Source organism: Eutrigla gurnardus (genome assembly GCF_963514095.1).
Source record: "Eutrigla gurnardus genome assembly, chromosome: 18".
Taxonomy (NCBI): domain Eukaryota; kingdom Metazoa; phylum Chordata; class Actinopteri; order Perciformes; family Triglidae; genus Eutrigla; species Eutrigla gurnardus.
Window position 1 is genome coordinate 12,923,034 of NC_139929.1, and position 25,447 is coordinate 12,948,480.

Consider the following 25,447-nt stretch of genomic DNA (forward strand, 5'->3'; position numbering starts at 1 on the left):
CACTTCCTGTTTGACTCTATAAAGTCATTATGGGTGTTTTTCTCTCCATGTAATAGTGACCACAGCATAAAGTCAACATCTGGAACAATGGCTAGCTCGACAGGAAAGGAGATAATCATCAAGGAGGCAATTCAAACTCAATCTGACTTAATGTAAACATGATCATTACTGCTGCAGTTATTTCCAAGGGGGGACATTAATGGCTGTGATCAGGCAACGATGTATTTGAATGGTCAGATACTATGCAGTGCACTGAAATGATTCCTGGGTAATATTCCAGCCAGGGCCAACAGAAGCCTATCAGCCTCCCCTACGTTTCAGGGGAATTCTGTTGTACGCAACATCTGTGTCAATATTGGGGAGGGTTTAGGGTCTGTTCTTTTTAAGAGGTGGAAAGGGAGTTCAGCTCTGATGGCCCGGAGCCAGGTGGGTGTCAAGCAGGTTTTGGCAACGCTTTCAGGAGGACCAAAACAAAAAAGAAAGTCAACCAAAGATGATTGATTGACTTAAGTTTTCTGAATAATGATGTTTTATGAATGATGTTATTTGTGTTCATCAGTCTAGACGTTGTGAAGCGAATTCTCACAGATAGCATAGAGATCATATTTATAACTTTTGCTTCAATAATAAATTAATTATTGAAATCAATTTTCTGCTCATTGACCAACCACTGAACCCACCAAGCTGATTGATAGAGATAGACTGTAAGAGTGTGATAATAAATCATAATATGATCATTTGAAAGGCTAGTGTTAAAATAGTATAAAATATTCAACATGTGCTGTGTAAAGACACTTAGACGGGAACATTTATGTCATTGTGATTACAGTATGTAAATATGACACTTAATTCCCGTAGACTGTCTAGTTCAGGACAATGCAGAACAGACTGTGAGATTAGGCCACTGTGTCTTGAAATGCTGAGTGTATATTGTCCTTATCGCTGAGCAGCATCCAGCTGCCTCCCCGCCGGAGCAGGGGGGATGTTTCCTCACTCTGCTGTGCTGTAGGCGAGAGGGGCTGTTCCCTCAGCAGATCCCAGCTCAGTCCGTCCAGAGCAGCGGCGCGGATGAGCGCTTGGGACTAGGCGGCAACGCGACCACGCATTTCACAGGTAAGAGTGACTCCAGGACGAGCGGACACACCGTCTTCAAATCCGGCTTTCGTTTGGGGGTTCAGTTTTTTGTGTTTCTTTTTAATGTCACGTCCCGCGCGGTGGTTTGAGGAGGCGCACGCTGCTGCGAAGGAGAGTAGCCGACACAGAGGCTGAGAGGCGCATCTGCTTTGCGTTCAACATTTCCAGCGCTCCTTCAACTTGCAGCCAAGCCAGCCTCCTCGGCGGTCTCCTGTCCGGCTGTCCCCTGCCTCCTCTGCCGGCATCAGAAGAGGCTTCGGGACCGCACGGCGGCACTTTCCAGACGCGACGTTAGAAGGTGAAGGAGCGGGAGGATGGCGGTGATTATTTTCTTTAACTTGACGCGTGTGCGCCACTATTTACGGACGCGCTCCTATCAGCTGAAGGTTAAAGACTGCTGATGGAGCTAGCCAGGCTAACGTTAGCCCCCCGTTATGTGCCGTTCTCTGCTCTGGAAGAGAGAGGCCAAACTCCGTCCAGATTACGCAGTTTTATATGCCCTCGCGTTTCTACCGAGAGATGCACACTAATTAAGCACTTAAGTGAATTATTGCGGCCATTGCTTGTATTCGGTTGTCATTCGGTGTGAATCTAAGCAGCGAGTACTTTTATGGGATTGTTAACTTGTGGAATTGCTCTGCCTTAAATGTCCAGTGGGATTTCATCCACAACGTGCTGTGATGGGCGGCAGTCAGCAGCTGGAGTTATAAAACAGGGCTATCATTGAAACACAGTGTGTATAGTGGGTCAGCCATCCGCCGAATTTAACCATGGACCTATACAGATCCGTACGAGGACTTAGGTCTTGTTAAAACAGGTGTGAATCTAGTCCCCGGTGTAAGGGAACCTTAAACGGGCAGATGTTTTCACGGGATTTGGCGTCGTTTCTCCCCGCATCTGTGAATTGCGCGCATCGGGGCTAGGCTAGGCAGCTACGGCAGCAACCTGCAAAGGAGCCAGCGGGGCCAGCGTCATGCCGAGCCTGTCAATCATTTCGTAACGACACGATGACAACACTCGGGTCCGGCAACGTGCAGCTCTCGATTCTGCTCGCCTGCTCGGGAAACCACCAAATGGCGATGCGAAGGAGCCGCCGGGAGACGTCGGCAAATGGTGCGGCAAGTTTCGGCCGCTTTGATGTTTGCGTGTTTGTCACTTTGTCACACCTGCTGTCCGCGCGACGATGGCTGCTGCTTGACCTCTCTTCTCCTTGCCCCGCGCGGCGTCCTGCACGCGCCGCTCCGCAAACTTGCACGACTAGACTGTGAAATCAGCGGACAGCTTTTGTTTTCTTCTTCCTGAAATTGGTAAATAATGACATGTGCTTAAGATGTACGTTTTGATATTGAAGGCTGAACATAAAATTTTTTTTTTTTTTACGGCGTAGTAATATTTAATAGCTTCCAAGACTGGGACGGATTCAACACTGCCCTGCTTTTAGGTTGCACCTCGAATTATGTCACAACGTTGCAACTGCTTAATGGCTTTAATTTGAGAAGGGCATAAATGGTTACTGTCACTTAGAGACCTCTAGAGGCCGGATTGCCAAAGCCAGGATTTCACCTGATCTGCTCAAGTTCAAGATGATCACTTGGTTATTACAATGTTGCTGCAGTGAACGAATGGAGTCCATCATCTCTAGTAGGTGTTTTATCCCCACTCCCCATCCGAGCTGCCCCATCATGGCCTCAGGTCTGATTATTTTAGGTTAGTGTTAGTATTTATGGAAGTACTATTAACATTGCCCGGGAGTGATCTGTTCCTTCTCGCCAAGACCTTTCATAGCTCAGTGAGCTTGAATCAAAAGCTGTTTGTAAATGTCAGTAAAGAAGCAGGTCTCCTGACAGCGTGCAGGGTTTGCAGATAACGGCAGTTGGTGAGAGCTGAAAGGAGAAAATACTGCAAAATGCAGCTCAGTTAACATGCATTTTCACAGAAAGGGGGTAAGACGAATCTTAGGTGCGTAGGCGTGTGTGGTAGGTCTTTCACACATCCCTGAGACTGGGATGGTGTGTGAAGGCCCTGCTAGATGCCCTGAGGAGGGGGGGGCATAAGAAGGGATGCAGCTCATTAATTCCTTCCAGCAGCGGAGGAAAGGGTTGGTCAGCGAAACTGGAGGGGCCCTCCATGGCTATGAGTCATACAGTTCAACTTTCTGGAGGGGTCCGTACAGCCAGCGATAAGCGTGGGCTGGGGGTAACTTCCTGGTGTTGCAGGCAGACCGGTTGTACCAGGGCTAGACTGTGCCTTTCCAATCATCTATGTGTGCTGTAGTTGTTTTTGCAGGTTTGACAGATTATCTTCCTCTCACAGTCCACTCTCTGTCTGTCTTCAGCTTCATTTCTAGGTCAACGTGCATCAAGGAAATTAGTTGGTTTTTTTTTTTTCTGCCATTGGGTAGCAGCCAAAGCCTTTGAAAGTCATCTGATGTTTGCCTGACTACAGGGATCCCCTTGGAGGTCCTGCCTGATGTCACGTGTGATGTCAGAGCAGAGGTGACGCAGGCAGGATGAAGGGGGCCGGTGGACGGAGCCAGCCATAAACGTGTGAAAGCAACTGACATCTGCCAGTGTGCCTCTCAGAGTGAGAACGAGAGGCACGTGATGGCGTGCACATTTATATACCGCTTCGTCCCGGCTGGATGGCTGGCCGGCTGGCCGGCTGATGTTCATGTGTTCGGCAGATGGTTGCGTCTGATTTCTGTGTGTCAGTTGTATGCCGGTGTGCTGATTAAGCCCTTGAGATAATCCCGGCCATTCATTTTCATGTGTTTACTTTTTCCACGTTCACCCGACACTTCACTTATATGGCATGGCAGAGCCGTTTCATCCCACCTGTAATCTGCGTCACAGTCGTCTGTCGACATCATTCTGCTGTTGCAACGTCCCAACAGCTGCCTTTCAGCGTCATCCTCTTGATGTGCGTAATGAGGCGCCGTCTCTTGATTTGATCAAATATATTTTTGTTCTGTTGTTTGAATACATTTTGCTTGTATAATTTCTGTGTAAGAGGCATGCAGAGTCCATCTGATAGGCAGGAAGCCAGAGCGTGCGAACCCTTTGATCACGGTTTCTGGCTGATAAACCATGCCACTGTCATTTCTAGCAAGCCCCGGACCTTGACAGACGCTAATTACCACGAAGCCAGTTTGGCATGCTTAGAAACAGCATGGGTTGGGAATAGTTCAGTGCAGGTGAAGCCTACTGTGCTGCAGAGCAGTGCCTCTGCGGATTAGCGTGCCTAATAACCTCCCTTTTTTTTTTCGTGCCTCATATGAAATGATAATTTTCACGTGTTCGCATGAGCCCGAATCTCCCTCCAAGTATGACGTTGAACGCAGTTGAAGGAAATCTCATGACGTCAAACCGCTACATTTCAGATGAACTGAGCTAAGCCTGCTGTACAATGGAAAATGAGTCCATTGATCTAATTAACATCGTCAGCGTCTTAACTGGTTGCTGTGCAGCTTTGCCTCGTGCATTAATGAGCGATACTATTCTTGTGCATGAGCCAGTTGTTATTGAAAATCATATTTGGACTGAAACACTGATACTGCATAAGCCAAATGTTTTGGCTGGACTACTTTTTGACAGTTCTGAAATGAATCAGAACCACTATTTAGACTGTGCTGTGTTGGAATATGGTGGAATAAAAACACCCCCCTCTTCCCACTCCCCATCCCATCCTGCCTTTGATTTCGCTGCCAGTAGAGTCTGACTGTAATAAGTTTTGGACTGAAGCAATGCAGCGGGAATATCTTAGCGGCCCACATGCTATTGTCTACGTGCTGCCATTCACAAAAGAAAACACCCGTTGCCATGTGACATACTCAACAAAATAATGTAAGTGGGTGTTTTTTGGCCAAACCTTTTCCGCCCGAGCTAATTGACCCACGATGCACCGGCCCTCCCTGTTTGTACTCCTCTAAGGAGGGCTGGACACGGGAGGAAGCACATGAGTTGCAACGTGGTGATAAGCTCTGCTTTGTGATGGATAGGGAAATCTTTTTTCTTGTTGTTACCAATTGCTTAAACAGACGTCCAGTTCTTCGTTGCAAGCCCGTTCCAGAAATTTGAAACTTTAATTTGTCATTGTTGCAATAGGTCATAATTGAACTTAACAACAGATGCATGGCTCCTGAGCACTGAGGGATTTTTGTGATGGATGACGAGTGTCCAGACCTCCAAGATGCCGACACTTTCTGTTGAGTTACAGTCTACCTGAAGTGGAGAGCATTGGACTTTCTAGAGGTCAGCCTGGGTAAAATATAGCCTCTACTGCTTCCTCCTCCTTTCCTCGGTACAAACGGGAGCCCGCAGAGCGCCTGATTGGAAACATTTGCGACACCGCCGGCTCTCCTCCGTCCCCCACAACGACGACGCACTTCCTCAGGAAGAGAGACGGCCCCTCCGCTGGACACAGTGATGTCACAAAGATAAACAATGCGTGGAGCGTTGCCGTTCGCCGAATGTGATGGGCTGTCATCCCTGAGAAATCCCTGTGCGTGCGTGCACAGTCCGAGCAGATGCAGGCCAGAGACTAGCCAAGTCCACGCCCACTCGGGTCAGTTGTTCTAGATCCAAGGAGACTGGGAACAATGTGGTGGGGAGGTGCGGCTCTGGTGGAATATTTTAGGAAGCAGGCTAATCGTCTTTTTGGTTCCAAGCTCTGGCGTTTGAGACTTCTTTTGTTGTGGTGCTTTTTCATGCTGCCTGTTCAATCCAGCGTTGTTTTCGTCTGTGGTTCTTCACTTTTAGGAGGGATGTGCTATTTTAACACGTCTCAGTGTCGTCTTTGCGACAACACAAGTCACTTAATTTGTTTTGACCACTGTGCAGAGCAGCTTCTGTTTTTATACTTAATGCTTCTTCTACAGAATATTTCCGTACACTGTCATGGCTGCCTGTCTATAAAGTTTATTTACATAGTCTGTAGCCTGTGCTTGCGATCCGGACTATTTACTAACACCTGCTAACTCTGCGCTTCTGTCCTCCCCGAGGCCCGATCTAGGTCTCTGTCCTGCATTGTCTGCCACCCGTGCTTTCCCTCTGCTCCCCTTCCTCCCCACGATGCCCTCATCTCAGTTGGCCCATGAATAAGGAGCTGACACCAAACTGTCAACCTGCAAGCCGTCATGCCCCTGCAGAGCCAGCCGCTGGTGTAGCCACCGGTGAGGGCACAGGCCTCCCTCACACAGCTTAAAAAAGCTACTTCTATCTGTTTTTCATAAACAAGCCATGGCCTTGGCAAAACTTCACTTGACCTCAAAAGCGGCGATCTCTCACTGCGTAGTGAATGTGAATGGTGTTCCAGTCGTGGTGGACGGGGTCTGCTGAGAGAAACCGTGAGGGTCGTCTGTAGGGAAACGCCAGCCCCTCGTGTGGTTCCTTTTATTTTTAGCTCTCTTCGCAGCACATGTTATCCATAAACTGTATCATTAATTTCTCTCTCCGAGTGAGCCGTGTCATTAAAGTACAGCAGATCTGCCCCCTTTTTCTTTTTCTCCCCACAGTTGCCAAATGCGAGAGCCTGTAATGCCAGTCTTTTTCACACAAGAAGGCATTGTAGGGAAACACAATGTTGTTGTGTTTAGGGGGATGAAAGCCGACCATTGTTGCATACCGTTGCTTGAATCCGAGGTTTTATTTGATATAAAATGGGTAATTCCATTGCGTAACAGCATTAGCAGTATTTAAACGGAGCTTGTCATGGGAAGGAAGGAGCGAGGGCGGGGTAGCGGTGGAGGACTGAACGCGGGCAGGTCACTTTACAGGAGGAAATCCTCACTTTTACCGATGATGGAGATAATCCTCATTTAGTGATGACACCAAGAGCAATTGCCTCAGATTAAGGGTTTAGCTAGATTAGACAGCATATGGGCGCACAGTTAAAACAGGTTAATGTGCAACGATCATAACAAAAGTGAATTATCATATTAATGAACATAGCCCCTGACCTAAGGCTCACTTAGGCTAATTAAGCCTTTGCCTGGTTGGAGGGATAAGCTTCATCTGCAGGGAGAAAAGGGTGGTGATACCAATCTGGCTGATCTCTGGGTCTGATATGGGCTTCTCCAGCGCTGTAGGGAGACCTGGTTCTTAATTTAAAGCATAGAAGAAAAAGTGTTTACGTTCTAGAGAAACATTGTTGTTCATCAGATGAGTGTGAATAATCTGCTGTGACAAATTACCACAAATATTACCATCTTGGGTTCCATTTTGCCGGCATTTACTGTATTTCAGAGACACTGTGTTATTGAAGTTGCTGGCCTGTTGCCCAGAAAGTTCAACTACAGTTCATTAAATAACAGGCTGCGAAAAAACGTGCGTGGCCCGGGTTTTTGCTCGTCTGGAAGCGAGCGACCCAAAACCACCATTGTTCACAAGCACCTCCCCACCATACTCTGGACTACACTCCACTCGAGGAGATTAGTGAAGACGCAAATGGGAAGAGTTAAACTCAACAGAAGTATTAACTGGGTAAGCGCCAAGAGTCAATCCTCCAAAACTAACGGGTTTAAGGTTTTAAATGAAAAAGATAATCGTATTAGAGAGCCAGACATACAAAGAGAGCAGCATTTCACGGTCTTGGATCCTGTTAATCACCTAGTAGGCTATCCTAGGGTTCAGGTACAAGCGGGGGGGTAGTGATGTTGCCCTTTCAGGCCAGGACTCCATTCATAAATGGATTTTATCATCTCTACGGGACTACGGCTAAACAAATGCCAAGTAGCAAAAACAAATGCTAATCTGTTTACAGCTATACATTTCAGTGAGGCTGTATTTCAGAACCGAAAACAAGCACTTTGGCCGTGCTATTAAATCATCATAGTGTGTGATTGGCTTTTAAACTGTCTGAACGCCATTTGATTCTGGCAGCAGGTCTCGCACTGCTGTTCCTGAATGCCATTTCTTATTAAGGACAGCCAGGTTGTTGGCAGTATGCTCCAGTGGAGAGTATTGAATGAGTGGGCTGCAGCAGCATCTGTCCTGTTGACAAGACAGCAAGCATGACTTCATCAAGGGCGTTACATCACGAGCAGATGCACCCTGGGTATGACCAATTCAATTCTTGTTGCCGAGTCATTTTTGGGAGCAGAAAGCAAAAGACATGTCGCTACTTGACCTTTAGGATCTTTGTAGATTGGTCAGGTGTGCTCAGTGTTGACGACTTCCATCTTCAAGTTCAAACACCAGCAACAGACAGACTTGCAAATATATGATTTACATTATTGATGAGTTTGGCGATTAATTCCTTTATTATTATTTATATGAGGTATTGTGTCCTCTATAAAATCCCCCAAAATAGTAAAAGAAAAAACCCCAAAATACACATTTGAGGAGGGGGAACCATCACATTTTTGGCACTGTATCCTCATATTTTTATATTTTATGCTTTTGATTGCTGGTTGATATAAATTCTTGAATTTCCAGAAATTAAGATAGTAGTTTTGGAATACAAACGTTCTCCAAGACAAACATTTTGTTCAGACATATAGCTAAAAAAATGTCGTCATCCATTCAGATTATAACCAGAAAATAGCTTTGAGATGAAGACAAGATGTCGAGAGAGAGGACGCGGAAGTGAGTGGAGAGGAATACAGTCCCCCAGTTTCCTCATTGATGAAAAACATGAGCAGCGGTTGGTTGCTCACAGCCACTGTGTGAAGTCTACAGGGAGCCCACTGTAAACAGTGACATCTCACTGCAGCACCAGCTGCTTTCTGAAACTCCTGGTGCCGCTGATCATCGTGGCATCTGGGCTTGTAGAGGGGTTTGTTTACCTCTGCGTCCTCCTCGGTCCTGGACATGGGTGGGTTTGGTGCCGGTGATCCTCTGAGTGAGATGGGAAGAGGGTTGTTGCTAGGAGGACTGGAGGAGAGAGGAGGGAGGGACAGGCTGCTTGGAAGGCGGGTGATATCGGTTTTGTCGTGGCGGTTCAGGATTTGGGTTCGGGGGTCTTTTTTTTGTTTCGTCCTCTCAACTGTCTGCACGGGTTGGGACCCTTGACAGAAACCGGACACGGATAGTGGGTGTAATGGTTTTAGCGTCACCTTCTTTTCTCTGTCTGTCATCTTGTCTCCTCATGTCGTCCCCCTCTCTCTGTTTTTTTTTCCCAGTGATGGCCTCAGCTGCGCAGCTGTGCCGGTGATCCTGCCGCTGCACGTAGGGAAGAAGCAGCGACGTCTTGACAACCGACCTACCTTCCTCTCTCTCTCAAAAAAAGAAAAAGGCAGAGAGAGGGGGAAAAAAGCAAACACACCAGCATAAACAAATGCGACCATGTACAGCGTGGAGGACCTCCTCATTTCTCATGGATATAAGCTGCCCAAGCATCCCACCTCCTCCTCCACTCCTACCCCAGCCCCCTCTTCCTCGTCCCGCCAGGCTTCCTCGTCCTCACCGCCGTCCTACAGCAAACACCATGAAATCCTGGAGAACAGGCCTGGCCCCAGGACAGTGAACGGCTATGAAAGAGGTCCCGCTATGCCTTATGGGAACGGTGGCGGATCCAGGCAGCCCCAAGCGTACAGCAGCGGATGTCCCAACAACAACAACGAACCCAGGGACAGGAGCCTGTCCAGGCGGGAGGGCGAGAACCGCTGCCAAAATGACACCCACTCCTTGGGAGAGTCCCTGACCTCAGACAGCGGGTAAGACATAGTCTCAGTATCTAGGGACGATTTCAAAGATTCATGTCACGTTGCACCTGCCAAAATAACTGTGGTTCACAAAATTATCCCCATAATCATTAAATTATGCTAAAAACTCTTAAAATTACACTAAAACGTAATGGTATCACCTTACATTATGTTTAAAACAAATATTTTATTGTGTCAGAAATCCTTTTAAGTGAAAAAACAGTCAAATCATCTTAAATAAGATGATGATCATGAATCATAAGGTCTCCCTGCATGAATAAAAGATAAATTAAAAACACTTGTGACGATGTTTACGATTATCCCGATCATGAAAATTCACCACATTGACTTATTGTGAGGTTTTTTTTATTTATTATCCTATATTGTTCCGTGCCTAGACTGTGCTGTACAGCGACACCAGTGATGAGCTCCTGTTTGATTGATGCTTGTCCTCCATCTTTATTGTCACACAATCATTCATTGTTATGGTGCTTTGATGGTGTAGATTAATGAAATTTAATACCTCACCACAGAGTTATGCATGGGCATTTTGCATGGCATCATGAATAGGAGTAAAGCTCAGCTCATTCTGCCATCCCTCTCTTTCCTCCACCTTTCTCTTTGCATGTAACTTCCCCTCATTTGCTCTCTATTCTCTCTTCGCCGGTGCATCCCAATCGAGTGTGGGGCAAGGGAGGAGGGTTAGTGTGTGCTGGAGCCTTAATCTGCCACATGGGACCTTGGAGTTGTAATCAAAACAGCATTTGGGCAAGCCTATGTGCCCTGTGAGCATGCTCGACACACACACACACACACACACACACACACACACACACACACACACACACACACACACACACACACACACACACACAGGTCGCCAGGTTTGTCAGGAAAGACCCTTCCTCATTCTGCCCCCAAACATAACCAACATGCCTAACTGGCTCCCACTGTGTCACAAGCATTATACCTACTTACGTAATGCAGACCCCATCAATAATACAGGATTCACATAGGATGTATTTAAATATGTATATGGAGGATAGGCTATTTTTAGCTTGTCTGGCATTATGCAATTGAAACCCTCTTGGGTAGGGACTGTTAGAACGTATGATGTTCCCGGAGATATCGCCCGGCTGCAGCCAATCTGTTTTTCCCCCCTGAAAACAGGATTGTTTAATTTGCCTATTTGCACCAGTTCTGGGGTTAGTGTGCTGTAACTGAGACAAAGTCAATACAGCTGTTCCCATGTCCACACAATTAGGCAGGCTTGTCAGATGTTTACCCCTTTTTCCTTACATTTTGTTTGGCGGATTTTCTCTTTTTTCCCCCCTAATCCCATTTTGCCACCAGCCAGTGACAGAGCATCTGAAAATAGTCAAATGACCTTGAATAATGTCATTGGTTGTGTTTGTGTTGTTTTGGTGGTTTTTTTTCCACTTTTCGGTTTTGTTCTTTGAAACGAGTAATCCTCATTTTCATGTCGCTACTCTGCCGGTGCCGTCAGAGCATTCTGTTGGGAATGTGGGAATTGCTAAGACATATGTTCCACAATTCCAGTCTGTTATTTGTTCATCCTTCTTTTTTTCCCCCCACTCATCCAAATCCGTTTTGCCTGGCAGCTTTAGTTTAGATAAGGAACAGGCCTATCTTGGCACTCCCATTAGGCAGTGCTACTTAGACCCAATTAGGCTAATGATGGTAATTCATCTTACATAAGATGCCCCCAAATTCAGTAGATTGGCATTGCTAGCCCCCCCTTCCCCCAGCAAACATCACTGGCCAGTGATGATCATGGATGGAAATGTCAAGGACGCTCAGTGGCCTCGGCCTCGAGGGGGTGTACACATGTGCTTGCGTCTTGTTTGCGTTGTCAGTCAGTCACTCCACAAATAGCCTGAAATGATCAGACTGTGCAGCGAGCCGATGCATCTTGTTGTCGCCCATCAGGCCCGCCATCAAACATCCTCTCAGAGACGTAGCAGGAGCTTTCCTCACAGTGGTGTGGTAGAAATGCAGCTCATTTTCTCCGATTAGGAGCTCAAGAGAAGTGCAATAGAAGGATTGTCAATGGAACGTCCTCTAAATTGTTGATCGGTCTTAGAGGACATCCGGGACAACAGCCACAGTGTATCATTGTGTAATGTGTTCATTATGCCACATAGAAAATCACAATTACCAGACGCTGCACTGCAACTTATGGACATCTGTCTCCATCTAGTGGGAGATGCTGTCTTCTTTTTTTTTTAATCTGTCCACATTGTGGGTATTTGCTTCTCATCATTGGGTCATTATTCGTTGACATTTAATGCCTCTGAACTATTTCAAGATTTTGGTTGTCTTATTGCTTAGTGTTTCATAACTTTGCTGTTTTGTGTTGCGTTGGCGTATCTTGATGAGATATAAACCAAAGGATCTTGAAGGTCGCGTTATGCTTGAAACTGACTACTTTGTGCATCTGACCATGTCAATAATCAATACTAATTTAGTATTGATTATTTATCTTGTATTGATTTTTTTTGACAACCCTACTGAGGGCAAAAGTGTTCATGCTGTTCCAAACAGCTCTACTCCAAGGCTGGTCAAGCTGCCCGCCATCATCGATCAAATACAGGGATAAAAGTAGACACTCACTCTGTAATGAAAGGAATTCATAGCTTTAGAGAGAAGTTCAAACCCTACTGTGACACCAGATTGTTATAAAAACTGAATTCTGGTGTGGGGTTTGGGGTTTCAGACAAACCATTCAACAAACACCTCAACAAGCATCATGTATTCGTGTGTTTCCTCCCAGGTTCTGTGATGGCAGCAGAGGTCCTCAGTCCCAGTCCAAGGATGTGTCCTACTGGAGGAGGAGAGGCCAGGACTTCACTGTGCTGCTGGACTACGCTGATCTCAGAGAGTCCCAAGGAGGAGGCCAGGGGGGTTACAGCAGGCCGGAGGGGTCTCAACAAGCAAGGGGCCAAGAGTTGTCTGCAGAGGAGCGTCAGAGAGCAGCTCAGGAGAGGCAACGCTGGGCAGCCCAGGCCCAGGCTCAGGTGCAGGCTCAGGCCCAGGTCCAGGCTCAGACCCGCTCTCGAGAGAGGGAAGCTGCTCTCCATCACTGGAGGATGGCGAACGAGAGGAAGTGCCAGAGCCTGGGCACGGATGAGTGGCGTCCAGCCGTGAGCTTTGGCCACCAGCTGTCACAGAGTGAGGGTGAACGTTGGGCACAGGAGCAGCAGCGGCTCCATGCCAGGACACCAGAGGGTATGGTAGTCCATCCCAGGGCCAAAGCCAAATCCCAGTCCCTTCCCAGGATGCTGCAGCCCGAGAGCCTGCAATATGTGGACATAGACTCGTCCGGTCTGGAACTGTTCAGACGGGTCAATGGCCACCCACTGTCACATCACGATCTGTACAGGGCACCCCGCTGGCCGGAGAATGGCAGGCCGGCTAGCGCCAACCAACTCTCAATGACACCAAAGCCCCGCTTCACCCGACCCCCCAGACCTCCCTCTTATGAGATGCACCAGCAGATCAGGGGAAGCTGTGAGATGTTGTCTGGGAGAGACTCAGTGATTCCCCAGGCCAGGGACAGAACACCACTTCCAATATCAAGGACAGGTGACCCTCAACTGGACTATTTTGCACAGGACTCTGGACCTCCAGGATACATCCCTCCCCCATCATATAAAAGAGCTCCTTTAATGGCAGGGGGCCGCCATTATGCTGTTGACTACAGGTAAATTTCACGTGAATGACCCATACTTTTAAACTTAACACTGAGAGGCAAGTTCACTAAAGGATTGTGCGGCTTTTGTTGCTGTTAGACCTGCACAAATCAGGGAAACCAAACAATTCACAAAGCACCTGCACAGCCAAGCAAATAGCATCTGCTCCTGTTTCTATTTGCATGTCTTTAATTGGGTAATACAAAATTCCCTCTACAAAAAAGAGCCTAATCGCAAAAACAGTCGGAACTAACAAAGATCAGCGCCGATAGCCACAGACAGTTACAGTGAAAATAATGGCGTCTTCAGAGAGTTGGTGGTAACTGAAGCACATTCCACTCAAACTCATTTATTTCGGGATGTAGTGACAGGATACAATAAAAATAAATGAATAAAAGTTTCCATATATGTCATTTATGAAAATACATGAGGAATGAAAGTGAGAAAAATATATGAAAAATGATTATAAAAACGAATGCCCAAATGATTTCTTCCCTCTCCCTCCTTTCACAAATCCTGAGCTTATATTCTCCCCTTTCCTCTCTCTTCATTGCCTTTGGGAGGTTCAGCTGGAAGAGCCCCTCCACAGGCTGAATTTCACCCCTCACAGCCGACGCATTGGCCTTTATACTTTTTTTTTATGAACAAATGTGATCAGATGCAAATTATGGCACTCAGCTGCTAAACTTTATGAGAGTTTTACGCTGTGATATCATTAGCACTTTATCTTATGTGAATCAGACCTTGAGACGGGGCGAATAGCAGTTGCAAACGATGTATAATTCATGGTGCCATCGGCGGCCGCAGGCCATTGTTTATGAATCTGCCCCTGAGTGTGTAAGGGCCAAACCTTGGACTTCTTGAAAAGGCTGTAATGCTCTGTAGCGTAAACATGAATATGGACAGGACAATATAGGATTTTATCTTGACTCGTAATAAAAACACAATAAGATGACCTTGCTGAATTTCCGTTATCGGGATCACTATTATGGTAGACAAGTGAAAAATAGAGCCCACACCTTTAAAAATGTGTGACAATCTTAAGAGACTACCCAACATATCTTTTATATGTAAGTCAAACTGTGATAGATCTCTCAGAATAGACTTAATGTTATGTAATACCAATGGAGCGGCTCCAGTCTTCTTAAGATCATCTTCTGTTCTCGCTTGATATTCATTGATGTTATAAATGTATCTGTTCAGTGCCATGAAGGTAAACTGTGTATTCTAAATGGACTGCCAAGTTAACTTGCTAAACAAGATAGTGGAGTAGAGTGATCAGTTAACAGCACTTTCATTATTTTTTAACTCTTCAGACTTGTTATTCCCCTTTGTCATGTTGGAGTCATTGTTGCTAAGATAAAGTGCATCTGTGTTGTTTTATCTCCTAGGTACAGAGGGGATGTGTACCAGCAGATACAAGTGGCTCCAGATGGATCTCACTGGTTCACCAGACATCCAGCTGGTTCCTGGACTGACCCCCAGAGAGAAAGGAGCATGTCCAGCCAGAAGCAGCTTTACCCTGTGTATACTACCCAGGAGCGCCCCGGTGGGGGGATCCAGTACATCCCCTTTGACGACCCCCGCATCCGCCATATTTCCTCAGCCCTTGGTGGCAACTCCCTGACGGACGCTGACAAGATCCGGCACATCCGCAACGAGCTTCCCAGCGTCACCGTGTCAGAGCCTGCATCCAGCGACAGTGCCTTTTTGCCCCCGCCACTGGGGCCTTTCATTGGTGCCAAACTGGCCGGTGATGCTAACCAGACGTCTTCTAGCGACTTCGACAATGACAATAACAGATGGCACAGTGATTTGCACAAAGAGGCTGTCGATAACTTTCCAGCAACTGACCAAAACTGCAACAACAGATATCCCAAAAACCAACGTCCTCCTTCATCTCCGTCTTCAGCCTTCCAGGCCCCATTAGCAAGAAGTTTTTCTCGCCAGGGGTCCAGCTCAGATCAGGTCTTTGCAGAAACTACCATCACCCAGGTGAAGAAAATTGTCCCAGATTCAGGGTCAGAGAACACGAAGCGAAGAGTGAGTGAGACCATCTTCTGCCTTGTGTCTGTCCCTGTTCACACACCGATCAACATCAGCAAAGACTTGGCAGCAGATCAGAACAACAATGAGACAATGCCGAGCCTGACTGTCACTCACACAGACACTTTTGCTGTAGGCCTCAAAGAGAGCCACAATGTGCGGAGCAAGTCGGTGAATGAGATGCCCATCAAACCCCACTACTCTCACTTTCACACCAGCAGCACATCCTCAGTGAGGAACTACAAGAGGGCTCCTCTAAGGAAGGAGATAATAGATGCCTGGGCACTACAAGCCAGTGAAGACAAAGAGTTGTGCTATGCTGGGTCCTGGCCTGGAAACCAGTATCGTAACCAGGAAACCCAGACTGGCTCGCCTTTGACAGAGGTGAAAAGTCCAGAACCTCAGAGTCCCCCTGGGGGACAAGAGTCCATTCAGTCTGTCTCATACAACATCACAGACAGCGGTGTGGGGACAGACAGCAGCTCGTCTTATGGTTACCCCATGGCAGGCCAGAAAAACCTCCATCCCTCCAGCAACAGTGCATTCTCCCGTCTCAGTCTCAGCCCAGCGCAACCGACATCCCTTCAACCCTCACAACAAGACCCAGTCTCCCCATCAAAGGCCCAGGATCAAGGAGAGCAGCCATCCTCCCCCAGTAAGAGCAACTCCAGTCCCCAACAGAGTGCAGAGCAAGTGACCTTTGGTCAGTTTCTCTTAAAGCCAGTAAACCGACGACCCTTTGATGCCATTGGTGAACTGGAGACCATTAATAAGGAGATGGAAGACACAATCAGCAAGAGACCCAATGGGGGTCAGTGCACTGACGATCTAGATGGGGTGAATAAGAAATTAGAGCATTTTCAATTAGGAGCGCATTTCATTGCTGGTCCAGAACCAGGCAGGGAAGCAATCAGTCTTCCACCAATGCACATAGAAATACCCAACAATATGAAAGTCAGATCCAAGTCCTTGGCTTCTACCACTGATCTGGACTCCATGGACATTAAGAGTGCTTTCATCAGGCCACAGGCCAACAACATACCATCAACAAATGAGCAACCCATTCTGTCCGACCCAGACCTCAGAGACAGGTGCCTCCTGCCCTCATTACCCCCACACAATGAGTCAAACCGGCTCTATAGGCAGGACATTCCAGTCCCTCAAGAGTCCTTACTTAAGGATGTGGGGTTAACTGTCTACACAGAGACTCCTGGTGGTCCTGGGGAACCAATGCAGCGCTCCCTCTCAGTCCCATTACCACTTCATCATATGGAGCGTAGTCAGTCAGTGCACCTCTGCTGGGACAGCAGGACAGCACTTGTTAAAAGCAGTGGTAGCCCTGAGCACAATTCACATAAAGAGCTTCAAGCTGAGGTGAGAGAGACTGACAGAAGGCTGGATCTGAAGACTGGGGCTAAATCGAACAATGTTCCACCATTCAGGAGGGAGGTGAATTTAAGCATCTGTAGATCCAGGAGTGAAAGCAGCAGATCACCTACGAAAGAGGTCTTACCACATATCACCAGGCTGACCAGGGAGGTTTCGTTTGTGTTAAAGGATGATGATGATGGCAACGGGAGATACGCCATCGCAGAGCCTCTGACCTACAGGAATGAGTCGACCATGGCCGATAAGCACCTGGAGAAGTTACTGATTCGGGAGAAAGCCAATTCTTTACCTACAGAGGATCTCAGCATCCTCTATGAGGTCAAATGCGCAAAAGGTATCCCTGAAAATGAGTCTATAGAGCAGAGGGCTGCTAGAATCCTGGGTATAGCTGTTCCAGTGGAGGCCTTGGGTGTGGCCGAAAAACAGTCAGAGGACAACCAGGATGCTGTGGATACCGATGTAGTTGAGAATCTACAAAGACGAGGCGAAGAGATGCAGCAGGCGATAGAAGAGTGTGAGCAAGTCAATGATAAGTCGCTCATATTCCAGGGAGCAGAATCAGAGGACGTCAAGGAGACTGGATCAGGAGTGGACCACATAGAAGGAGAGAGAACAAAGCACAGTGACGGTGAGGACAACGAGGATACTGAGATTCAGTCCCTGGTGGTTCTGGACCTGCCCGAATTCCCGCCTCATAAACTTCCCTTATCCCTCCCCGTCACCCCTGATGACAAGCTCGTGCTTAGCACACAGAAGAGGGGGCGAGGCGGAGCGTGCAAACTAATCGAATCCTTGCAAGATAAGCTAACCTCCTCCGCGTCTTCGTCTGCCACATCTCTGGGTAGGTCAACCCCAGACAGGATGGCCCGTCTGAAAGAGCTGGACTCGGTGTCTCGAATAAGACGCCTCAGCCTCAAAGGATCGGAGTCTGGAGGAGACGTTGATTCTGAGGAGAGGAATGGTGATAGAGAGGAAAGTGAAGTTCAGCAGGTGAAAACGGAGGACGTTGTGGAACAACAAGGAGAAGAAAAGGAGAAGAAACCAGAGGAGGAAGGAGGGAAGGAGGAGGAGAACCCAGATGAACATGAGAATGCACATGAAACACATGACAAGTTGGGAGATCCTGAAGAAGATTGTAAACCTAAAGAAGAATTGAATGAAGCGACGTGTGTGGAAGAGCAAAGGCAGGAAGAGGAGGCGGAAGACACAAATGTTGAGATTGCACTAAAAGTGGAGAATGAAGGTAGTAAAGAAGTCGGCGTTGCATTAAAAACAGGAGAGTCAGAAGGAGAAGTGGAACTGAAAACTGTGGAGGAAGACAAAGAAAGGCCTTTGGAGAAGGAGACAGATGGACAGAATACGGTGAAGGTCGGGAGAGCTGAGGGAGGAAGGTTGCCCACACCAAAGCAGCGCACCAGGCTGAAGAAGCCTCCTCTGCTCCCGAAGCCTCGCAGTGTTCCTAAGAGAGAAATCACGCTGCCTCTCAGCTTCAGCACTGGGACCTGTGGCCCCTCCAATATGGAGGATGAGGAGATTCTCTCTGTCTCAGGTGGGTACGAAGGATTAAGGAGGCCATTTGATGATATTTATTTTGCCTTCAAAGTGAAGCTATGTCCAAATGGTTATACAATTCTGGGTATATTATTCTGTACATCCGACATCTTTTGCATGTCTTTCCTAGGAGAGAGATCCAAAAGTTGTTTTTTTCTGAGGTCTCCTCCATTTGATCCCCAAGGGGAACTTTTCCTTATCTGAATCAAGGGTCTAATGACGGAGTACAGAATTTAAAACCCCTTATGCTTTTTGTTCTGTTGGACTATGAGTAACCTACTGTTGATTGGGATTGATGGTAAACGGGATAAGTCAGCAGTCTTGGAAAAATGATTTGCTTTCTTTCTTAAGGTGATTTGATTAGCGCGACGTCGTGTATCACTGAGCTGATATTAAATATTAATTTTGAACCCCTTCTGATCACATACCAGATCACATTGTTCACCTTTACAAAATGCTGTATCATTGTATTTTTATATCAAAATTCAATATATTTTTCTTACTGGAAAACAAAATATGATGCATGCTAATTAGGTATAACAAAACAATTACAACATAGTACTATGACATCCATCCATCAATCAGTCTGCAAGAATGTCTAGTCTGGTACGGTTCACAAAACCAGCTGCACCAAAACATGGAAGTGCTTTTTAACATTTTCGTTTTCAAAGGGACTACTTTTTTCTAAATCTGCATATAGCTCACGTCTGTTCTCTGAACTGCACGGCCATCGTGTTAAAGCGGTGTGGGTTTGGGATCTATATGTTTGGGATCTTGGTGGAACTTTGATGGCACAAGTGTACTCGGGTACAGAACCACATCACTAATGTGAAAAGAGAACGGTGGGAGAATTGAGGTCAATTGTGTGAATACTTTAGCTCTGAAAAACTTCTACCTCTGTAAGGGCCAATAATATCCTTCTGACGTGTTTCAATTGTGTTGTCTCACCTTTTCTTTCCTCTCTTTTCTCATCAGACTCCTACGACCCCAGTCGAGTGGAGAGAGTGTAACCTCTGACATTGCCTTCACCGCACTGGAAATTTGTCTTTCTCCAGTTAACAGCTTTTCCCAACAACAAAGGCTTTCATTTCACCTCGCGGCTCAGCCGGCCGTGACCCCTCCAATATTGTTACGCATTACTTCTCACAGAACTGACCTGTCCTGGTGCTGCGAGAGCATTTTTTTACAGCCAAATAAAGGCACCGCCGGTGCCAATTCTCCGGGCCTTTTCAACCTCCTCTTCCTCGTCCTTTCACTCTCTGCACCTCTCCATAAGTTTATTTGCTCGAGCGAGTGGACTTCCTCCTTTTTGAAGTTGTCTCACATCTTTTGCTTTTGGAAAAATGCATGCCATTATTCCCATCTGCACTCGGGCTTCTTCTCCAGCTCGGGTGTTGAAATATGAATGTAAAAGTGCTTCTGCTCAACAAAACAAAAGAAATGTAACTGAAAAAAACAAAAACAAGAAGGCAACAGTATTGCATTACAATCAGTATTAACCTACACCAAATGTAAATAAGAAAGAGTTATAAGATTTTATTAAGAATATAAAAAAATCAATTTAAGTCATTTAATTGCCGAAGAAATGTATATTTTCTTATCGATGTTAAGAAAAGACTAGATCTTTTTGGAATTGCAGTCTTTGGGTGTATTACTAATAATGAAACCCCCTGTTCTTTATTCTTATACTTGTGTGATAGAGAATGTACTCAAAGAGCCTGGATTGCAATGAGAAACACTGTGGTCTTTGAATAGTTTCACCAAGAGCAATATAGTCGTCGTATACGGGACATTTGTGACACGGTTTGAGTAGCAAATCTCCATTCTGAGGAGCTGATCTCATTTAAAGCTCTGCCTTTTGGTACAAGGGTTTGCGCTGCTGAGATTACCGGCTTTATGTTACCTGTGAGCACCTGATAATCTCCTCAAACGCTCAGAGATTACACTTGGAGGGATTGTTGCCGGCGGCGCCGTCAGTCTCAGCATTAGCAATCGCGGCGTGTATCAGAAACGTCTGATTTCAGTGTCGTCTTTTGTTCACCCGCATACTGTTGAAGAGGAAATATCTATATTTTGTGGCATTAACAGAAGTCTATATTTAACCGTGGAGTTTTTCTTCGTTCACATCTAAGTTTACGTGTGATTTCAGAAATGCTTTCTGTTTTGCAGGAAATGATAGATGTAGCTATATTGATCGCAGTGCGTCTCTACACACTGTTTCTATGGAGAACTTAATTTGTATGTGTGTGTGTGCGTGTGTGTGTGTGCGTGCGTAACACATCCAGTATTGTCGAATCCTAATTCAAACTGGACATCAGTAATTCATTTTACTTGGATGAAAACATTGAAAACACGTTGTTTTGGCAATAATAATAATAATAATATTTTCAGCCGAAGAAGCTTAATATTGATGCTGTACAGAACACTGCTGTTGGAATACTAATCACAGTATCTGAACGTTCGATAATTTATTGTAGACATATCCGTGCTTTTGTGTGTTGTGGGCATAACTGGCAATTGGTTTACACTCACTTCACATACGTGGTAGCAATACAAGAAAATTCAAGGACATACCAAACCAAACTTTATGCTATGCATTGGACATCTACATTCACTGGGTGTAAAAACCAAAATTCAAAGCTAAAAACTGCAACTGCCGGTTTGTTCGTTTTGACCCCGTCACTCTTTGATCCAGTATTTGATGTTGACCCTGTTGGATCTGGTTGTAGACTTGCGTAGAAGTAGCTCAGTGGAAGCTCAGTGCGAGGTTTTGTCTTTGTCCTGTTAACCAACCCAGTACCTGTAACTGTACCAACCCAAGTACCCGAACCAACCCAGTCCCCGTACCAACCCAGTACCCTTACCAACCCAGTCCCCGTACCAACCCAGTACCTGTACCAACCCAGTCCCCGTACCAACCCAGTACTTGTACCAACCCAGTCCCCGTACCAACCCAGTACCCGTACCAACCCAGTACCCTTACCAACCTAGTACCCGTACCAACCCAGTCCCCGTACCTCTGTGTTCCAGGTAACGTGTTAGGACTGTACTCGTAGGTCTTTTGATACTGCAAGTTCTTTGTAACATGATATAGACTATTGGTGCACATCTTGCTTTGATATTTTCTATTTTCATACAGAAGTATGTACAGCTTCTTTTTGTATGCGCAGCATCTTTTTTTTCCCCTTACTTTTTTTTTGTTGTTGTGCATGAAATGCGTAAGAAGTCACAGAGAGGTGTATTTGCATATAATTGCATTTGGTACTATATAGTCTATCCAATAAACAACTGTTATATTTCATATAATGTATATTTTATTTTCAAAAAGTTATGCTACATATTTAAAAACAGAACAAGGTATTTTTAGATTATTGTGAAAAGGGAACTGTTTTTGAAGGCACAATATTTGTCTATATTTGAAATGATCATTAACAGTGATGATGATCAGAAATAGAGACAAGTGTGTGCTATTGTACAGTGCTGCAGACTATTCATAAATAAAAGTCTTTGCATGAAACACTTGTCATGTCATGAAAAGTGTACATTATTTGATGTTAAGAGGAAGTTTGGACAGTAATGTCTATATTTGATCAAATAAAATAACAGGATGTCCGATAACTGACAGGTGAGGTAAGTACCTTAAACTTGCATTCTCTCTACTGGCCATCAGGGGGTGAATCCTCCAATACAGCATGATGTTAGGGTGGGGCTACCTTGTGATTGGCAGGTTATCACGCTATGTAGTTAGCTACTGAGATGAGTTGACCTTGAATTATGACGCTAACATTGTTAACAGCTTCACGCCACAATCCAGATGGATCCAGATCCACCAAGGTTGCTTCTCGGGGTGCTGCTCTGGTGCTTGTGTTCCTCAGATCCACCCGTCGCTCCTCCACAGTCCAAATATGGTCACTTCTGTTCAATAGTTAAAAAATCCAAAATGGTTACGGCCAAAATGCCAAACTCAAAATACATACATACAAACCTAGCCTGACTAAAGGACAAACAGGAAATTGATGTGTGAACTGTGACAGAAGAAATAAAACTACTTCCTGTCTGTGTAGAGCTGCAATATCATAAAATCCTGAAATCCACTTTTCCCCAACCCGACTTTGGATAAATGAAACCATATACATCATAAAGTAAAAATAAATGCCGATTCATAGGACCCCAGAAGACAAATGACAGGACCTTTTGTGGCTCCAGGCTGCATTCCAATACTTGCATCAACAGATGAGTAGGGCTAGTTTGAAGGGCTAATCGGCTAATATTGACTAATATTGACATTGTACTAGTGTTGATGTTGAGTCTGATTAGAAGCTCTGCGCTTTAGACACACCACTTCCTGTCCAAATAACACATCAACTCATATCAGTGGGCTGCACGGTGGTGTAGTGGGTAGCACTGTCGCCTCACTGCAAGAGGGTCCCGGGTTTGATGACAGCTGGGATCGGCTCCAGCCCCAGTAGTTTTGCATTACTTGTGAAATCATATTTAGTCAATAAACTTGGCTTCGTTTCACATTTTAAATGACTAAATTGTCTAAACATTGACATAATGGTAATGAAGGTTCATTTCCATCGACACAGATATAGAATGTTAGCTTGCTGACCCCATCTGGACAATATAAGTATTGTCAGAGAAGAAACACCACCAGTCCAGTCATTATGGGTGTTTCCACATTAGTCCTCTTTAAAGGAAGCAACCTCAGTCCTCCTAAAGTGGACCAACAGAAAAGGGAGCTGGTTTTATTTGTGTTCACATTGTCGGTGTGTATTTTATATCTTTCAATGTGAGTGAGTATATTCATCCAGATTAAATAGTGAGACATAGCTGTAAAAAAGTTTTTCAGACAATGTTAATTTGGGGATTTTTTGGGGGCAAATATTATATTCATACTTGCACTACTCTCCCCTACACTGGGCTCATGTATAATTTACCAGCTACTTTGATTCTCTAAAACTCGTATTAAAGTCTTATTAAAACCTGTTTACATCTATCCTATCCTTTTAATGTCTTTTTCCTTCTTCCTCTGTGCTCCTCACTCGTTATCCTTTCTCCGCTTCAGGGTTGTCTTTATTTTTATGCATTTTAAGTCTTTGGAGCTTAATCTCCACTTTTGCTGTTTATACCAATGTTTCATTCTTGTCTCATTTATTCCCCAATTCAGATTTGTACATTATATTAAAGTCAATACCCGGATAAAGCGGAAGAAAATGGATGGATGGATGGATTAAAGTCAATAGATATTCTTTTCAAAGAGAGAATAAAAACACGAAGACGGCTTATCGTCAGTCGGAGATGTAGTGGGGAACTTTACACAAAACTATTATTTCAGTTTTCCCTGTTCAATTAAAGGATAATTGCTTGTATGTGTTAAAGTAAAGCAGTTGCTTGTAATGTGGGGATGCTCTTTCGTATTTCCTGTTTGGACACAAGTCAGTGGGCTTGTCATCAAGTCTGCTCTGGTAATATTAAAATCAACATAGTTTATAAATATGTCAAAGTACAGTAAACTAAGTAATACTAAAGATGTCAAAGTATAGTGCTTGTAGGCCATACAAAATTGATAAATAACATCAATATACAATAAAATGCCACTAAACGTCTTTGATACGGCCATCACCAATGTCTCTCTTGGTGCTGTGGTAATGTTTTGTCTGTCAAGAAGGGGACTTCAGGACTCGTGTGCTTAGACGAGGCACTAGAATATTGTTTATGAACTGGGCCAGGTATAGTAATTAGTAGCCTACTGAACACACCTGCAGTTTCTTTGTCAGTCCCACTAGGTGCAGGTGTGCTGGTTTGGAGTGTTTTTGGTTTTGGAAATAGACAGGGAGGTTTTAGTTTCATCTTTTGTTTGTGTTATTTGTAGTAACCTGGCGTTTACAGGTCCTTTTTTGGTTTTAAAAATATAATGATATGGTATGCTTTGTAATAATTATATAGTTATAAAAGGTCATTAAAATGTAATAACAATGACATAGTATAAAATGTCATTAAAGTGTAGTGTTGTTGATGTACTATTACTCTTCAGTTATTAATTACTTTGTGGGATAAACTACGGTATTCTGACTTTTACTTGACCATTTTCAACATATTATTCACTTTTAATGACATAATATACTGTGATATTTTTATGACTTGTTCTGACATACTATGAGATAATTTTTCAACATACTATACGATTATTTCGACATACTTATTACTCATACATGCTTTTTGAACAAAGTCATAAAAAAGTCATAAAAATGTAACTTTTTGTCCTCGCCTCACTTCACTTGCCAATGAATTCATACCATTCTTTCTCAACTCAGACAAAATCCTGGAATCCATTTTCCTTCTTTTCAGCTGCTACTTTTGGGAGCTGACACTAGTTATCAGCAGCAGGTGAACCAGTCAGCTACCACTAGCAAAACAAAACTAATAGAGTTGAATCCATCCTGTACCGAAGCATGACTTACAGTGAGGTCATTTAATATGTAGATGCCAAAATATTTAAATATAGATTTGTATAAACATCCATCAATCCATCCATCCAACCATCCATTGTCTACCGCTGTATTCAGGGCGAAACATGATCATTTGTTTATTAATTGAATTATTTATTTCTATATTGATATAATTTATATATTGTTTATTTTTCTTACATTTTTCTAATAAAACTATTTGAGGAATTATTTATGTATTTATTCTTGGATGAATACGCTATTTCTGTCTTCCGGGACATAGAATAATAACAGAACAGAATAAAGAAGTGCGATGAGCCGGTTGTGGAGACACACGTGTCCTCGTGCTTTATGTATACTCAATGAAGCTGGAGCCAGAGACTTCTATACCAAATATATAGATTTTATTAACAGTGCATGAAATAAAAGACTTGTAGTTTATGCAAAAGGCCCAAAAGCAGCATAATAAAGGAGGTATGTTGTAAATGTTTCAGTTCATGGATAAACCAAATCAATAAATGAAA

General features: G+C 44.8%; 2 protein-coding genes across 3 annotated transcripts in view; one reads left to right on the forward strand and one right to left on the reverse strand.

Moving 5' to 3' along the window:
• Positions 1–25,447, reverse strand: part of thtpa (thiamine triphosphatase) — a gene marked incomplete at its 5' end in the record, with an annotated part of 479,666 nt that overhangs the window by 106,219 nt on the left and 348,000 nt on the right. The gene's annotated exons all lie outside the window — the stretch shown is intronic.
• Positions 1,009–21,991, forward strand: jcada (junctional cadherin 5 associated a). 2 transcript variants are annotated; one of them, XR_014598737.1, is made up of 6 exons: positions 1,009–1,113; positions 9,254–9,787; positions 12,570–13,499; positions 14,880–18,472; positions 19,450–21,294; positions 21,330–21,991. XR_014598737.1 is itself a non-coding variant. In XM_084033186.1 (5 exons), exons 2-5 carry the CDS (start codon positions 9,417–9,419, stop codon positions 19,482–19,484), a joined length of 4,929 nt encoding a protein of 1,642 aa, XP_083889312.1. In that variant the 5' UTR covers positions 1,009–1,113; positions 9,254–9,416; the 3' UTR covers positions 19,485–21,991. The 2 variants fall into 2 exon arrangements, 1 of the variants encoding a protein (XP_083889312.1); XM_084033186.1 differs by having other exon boundaries at positions 19,450–21,991.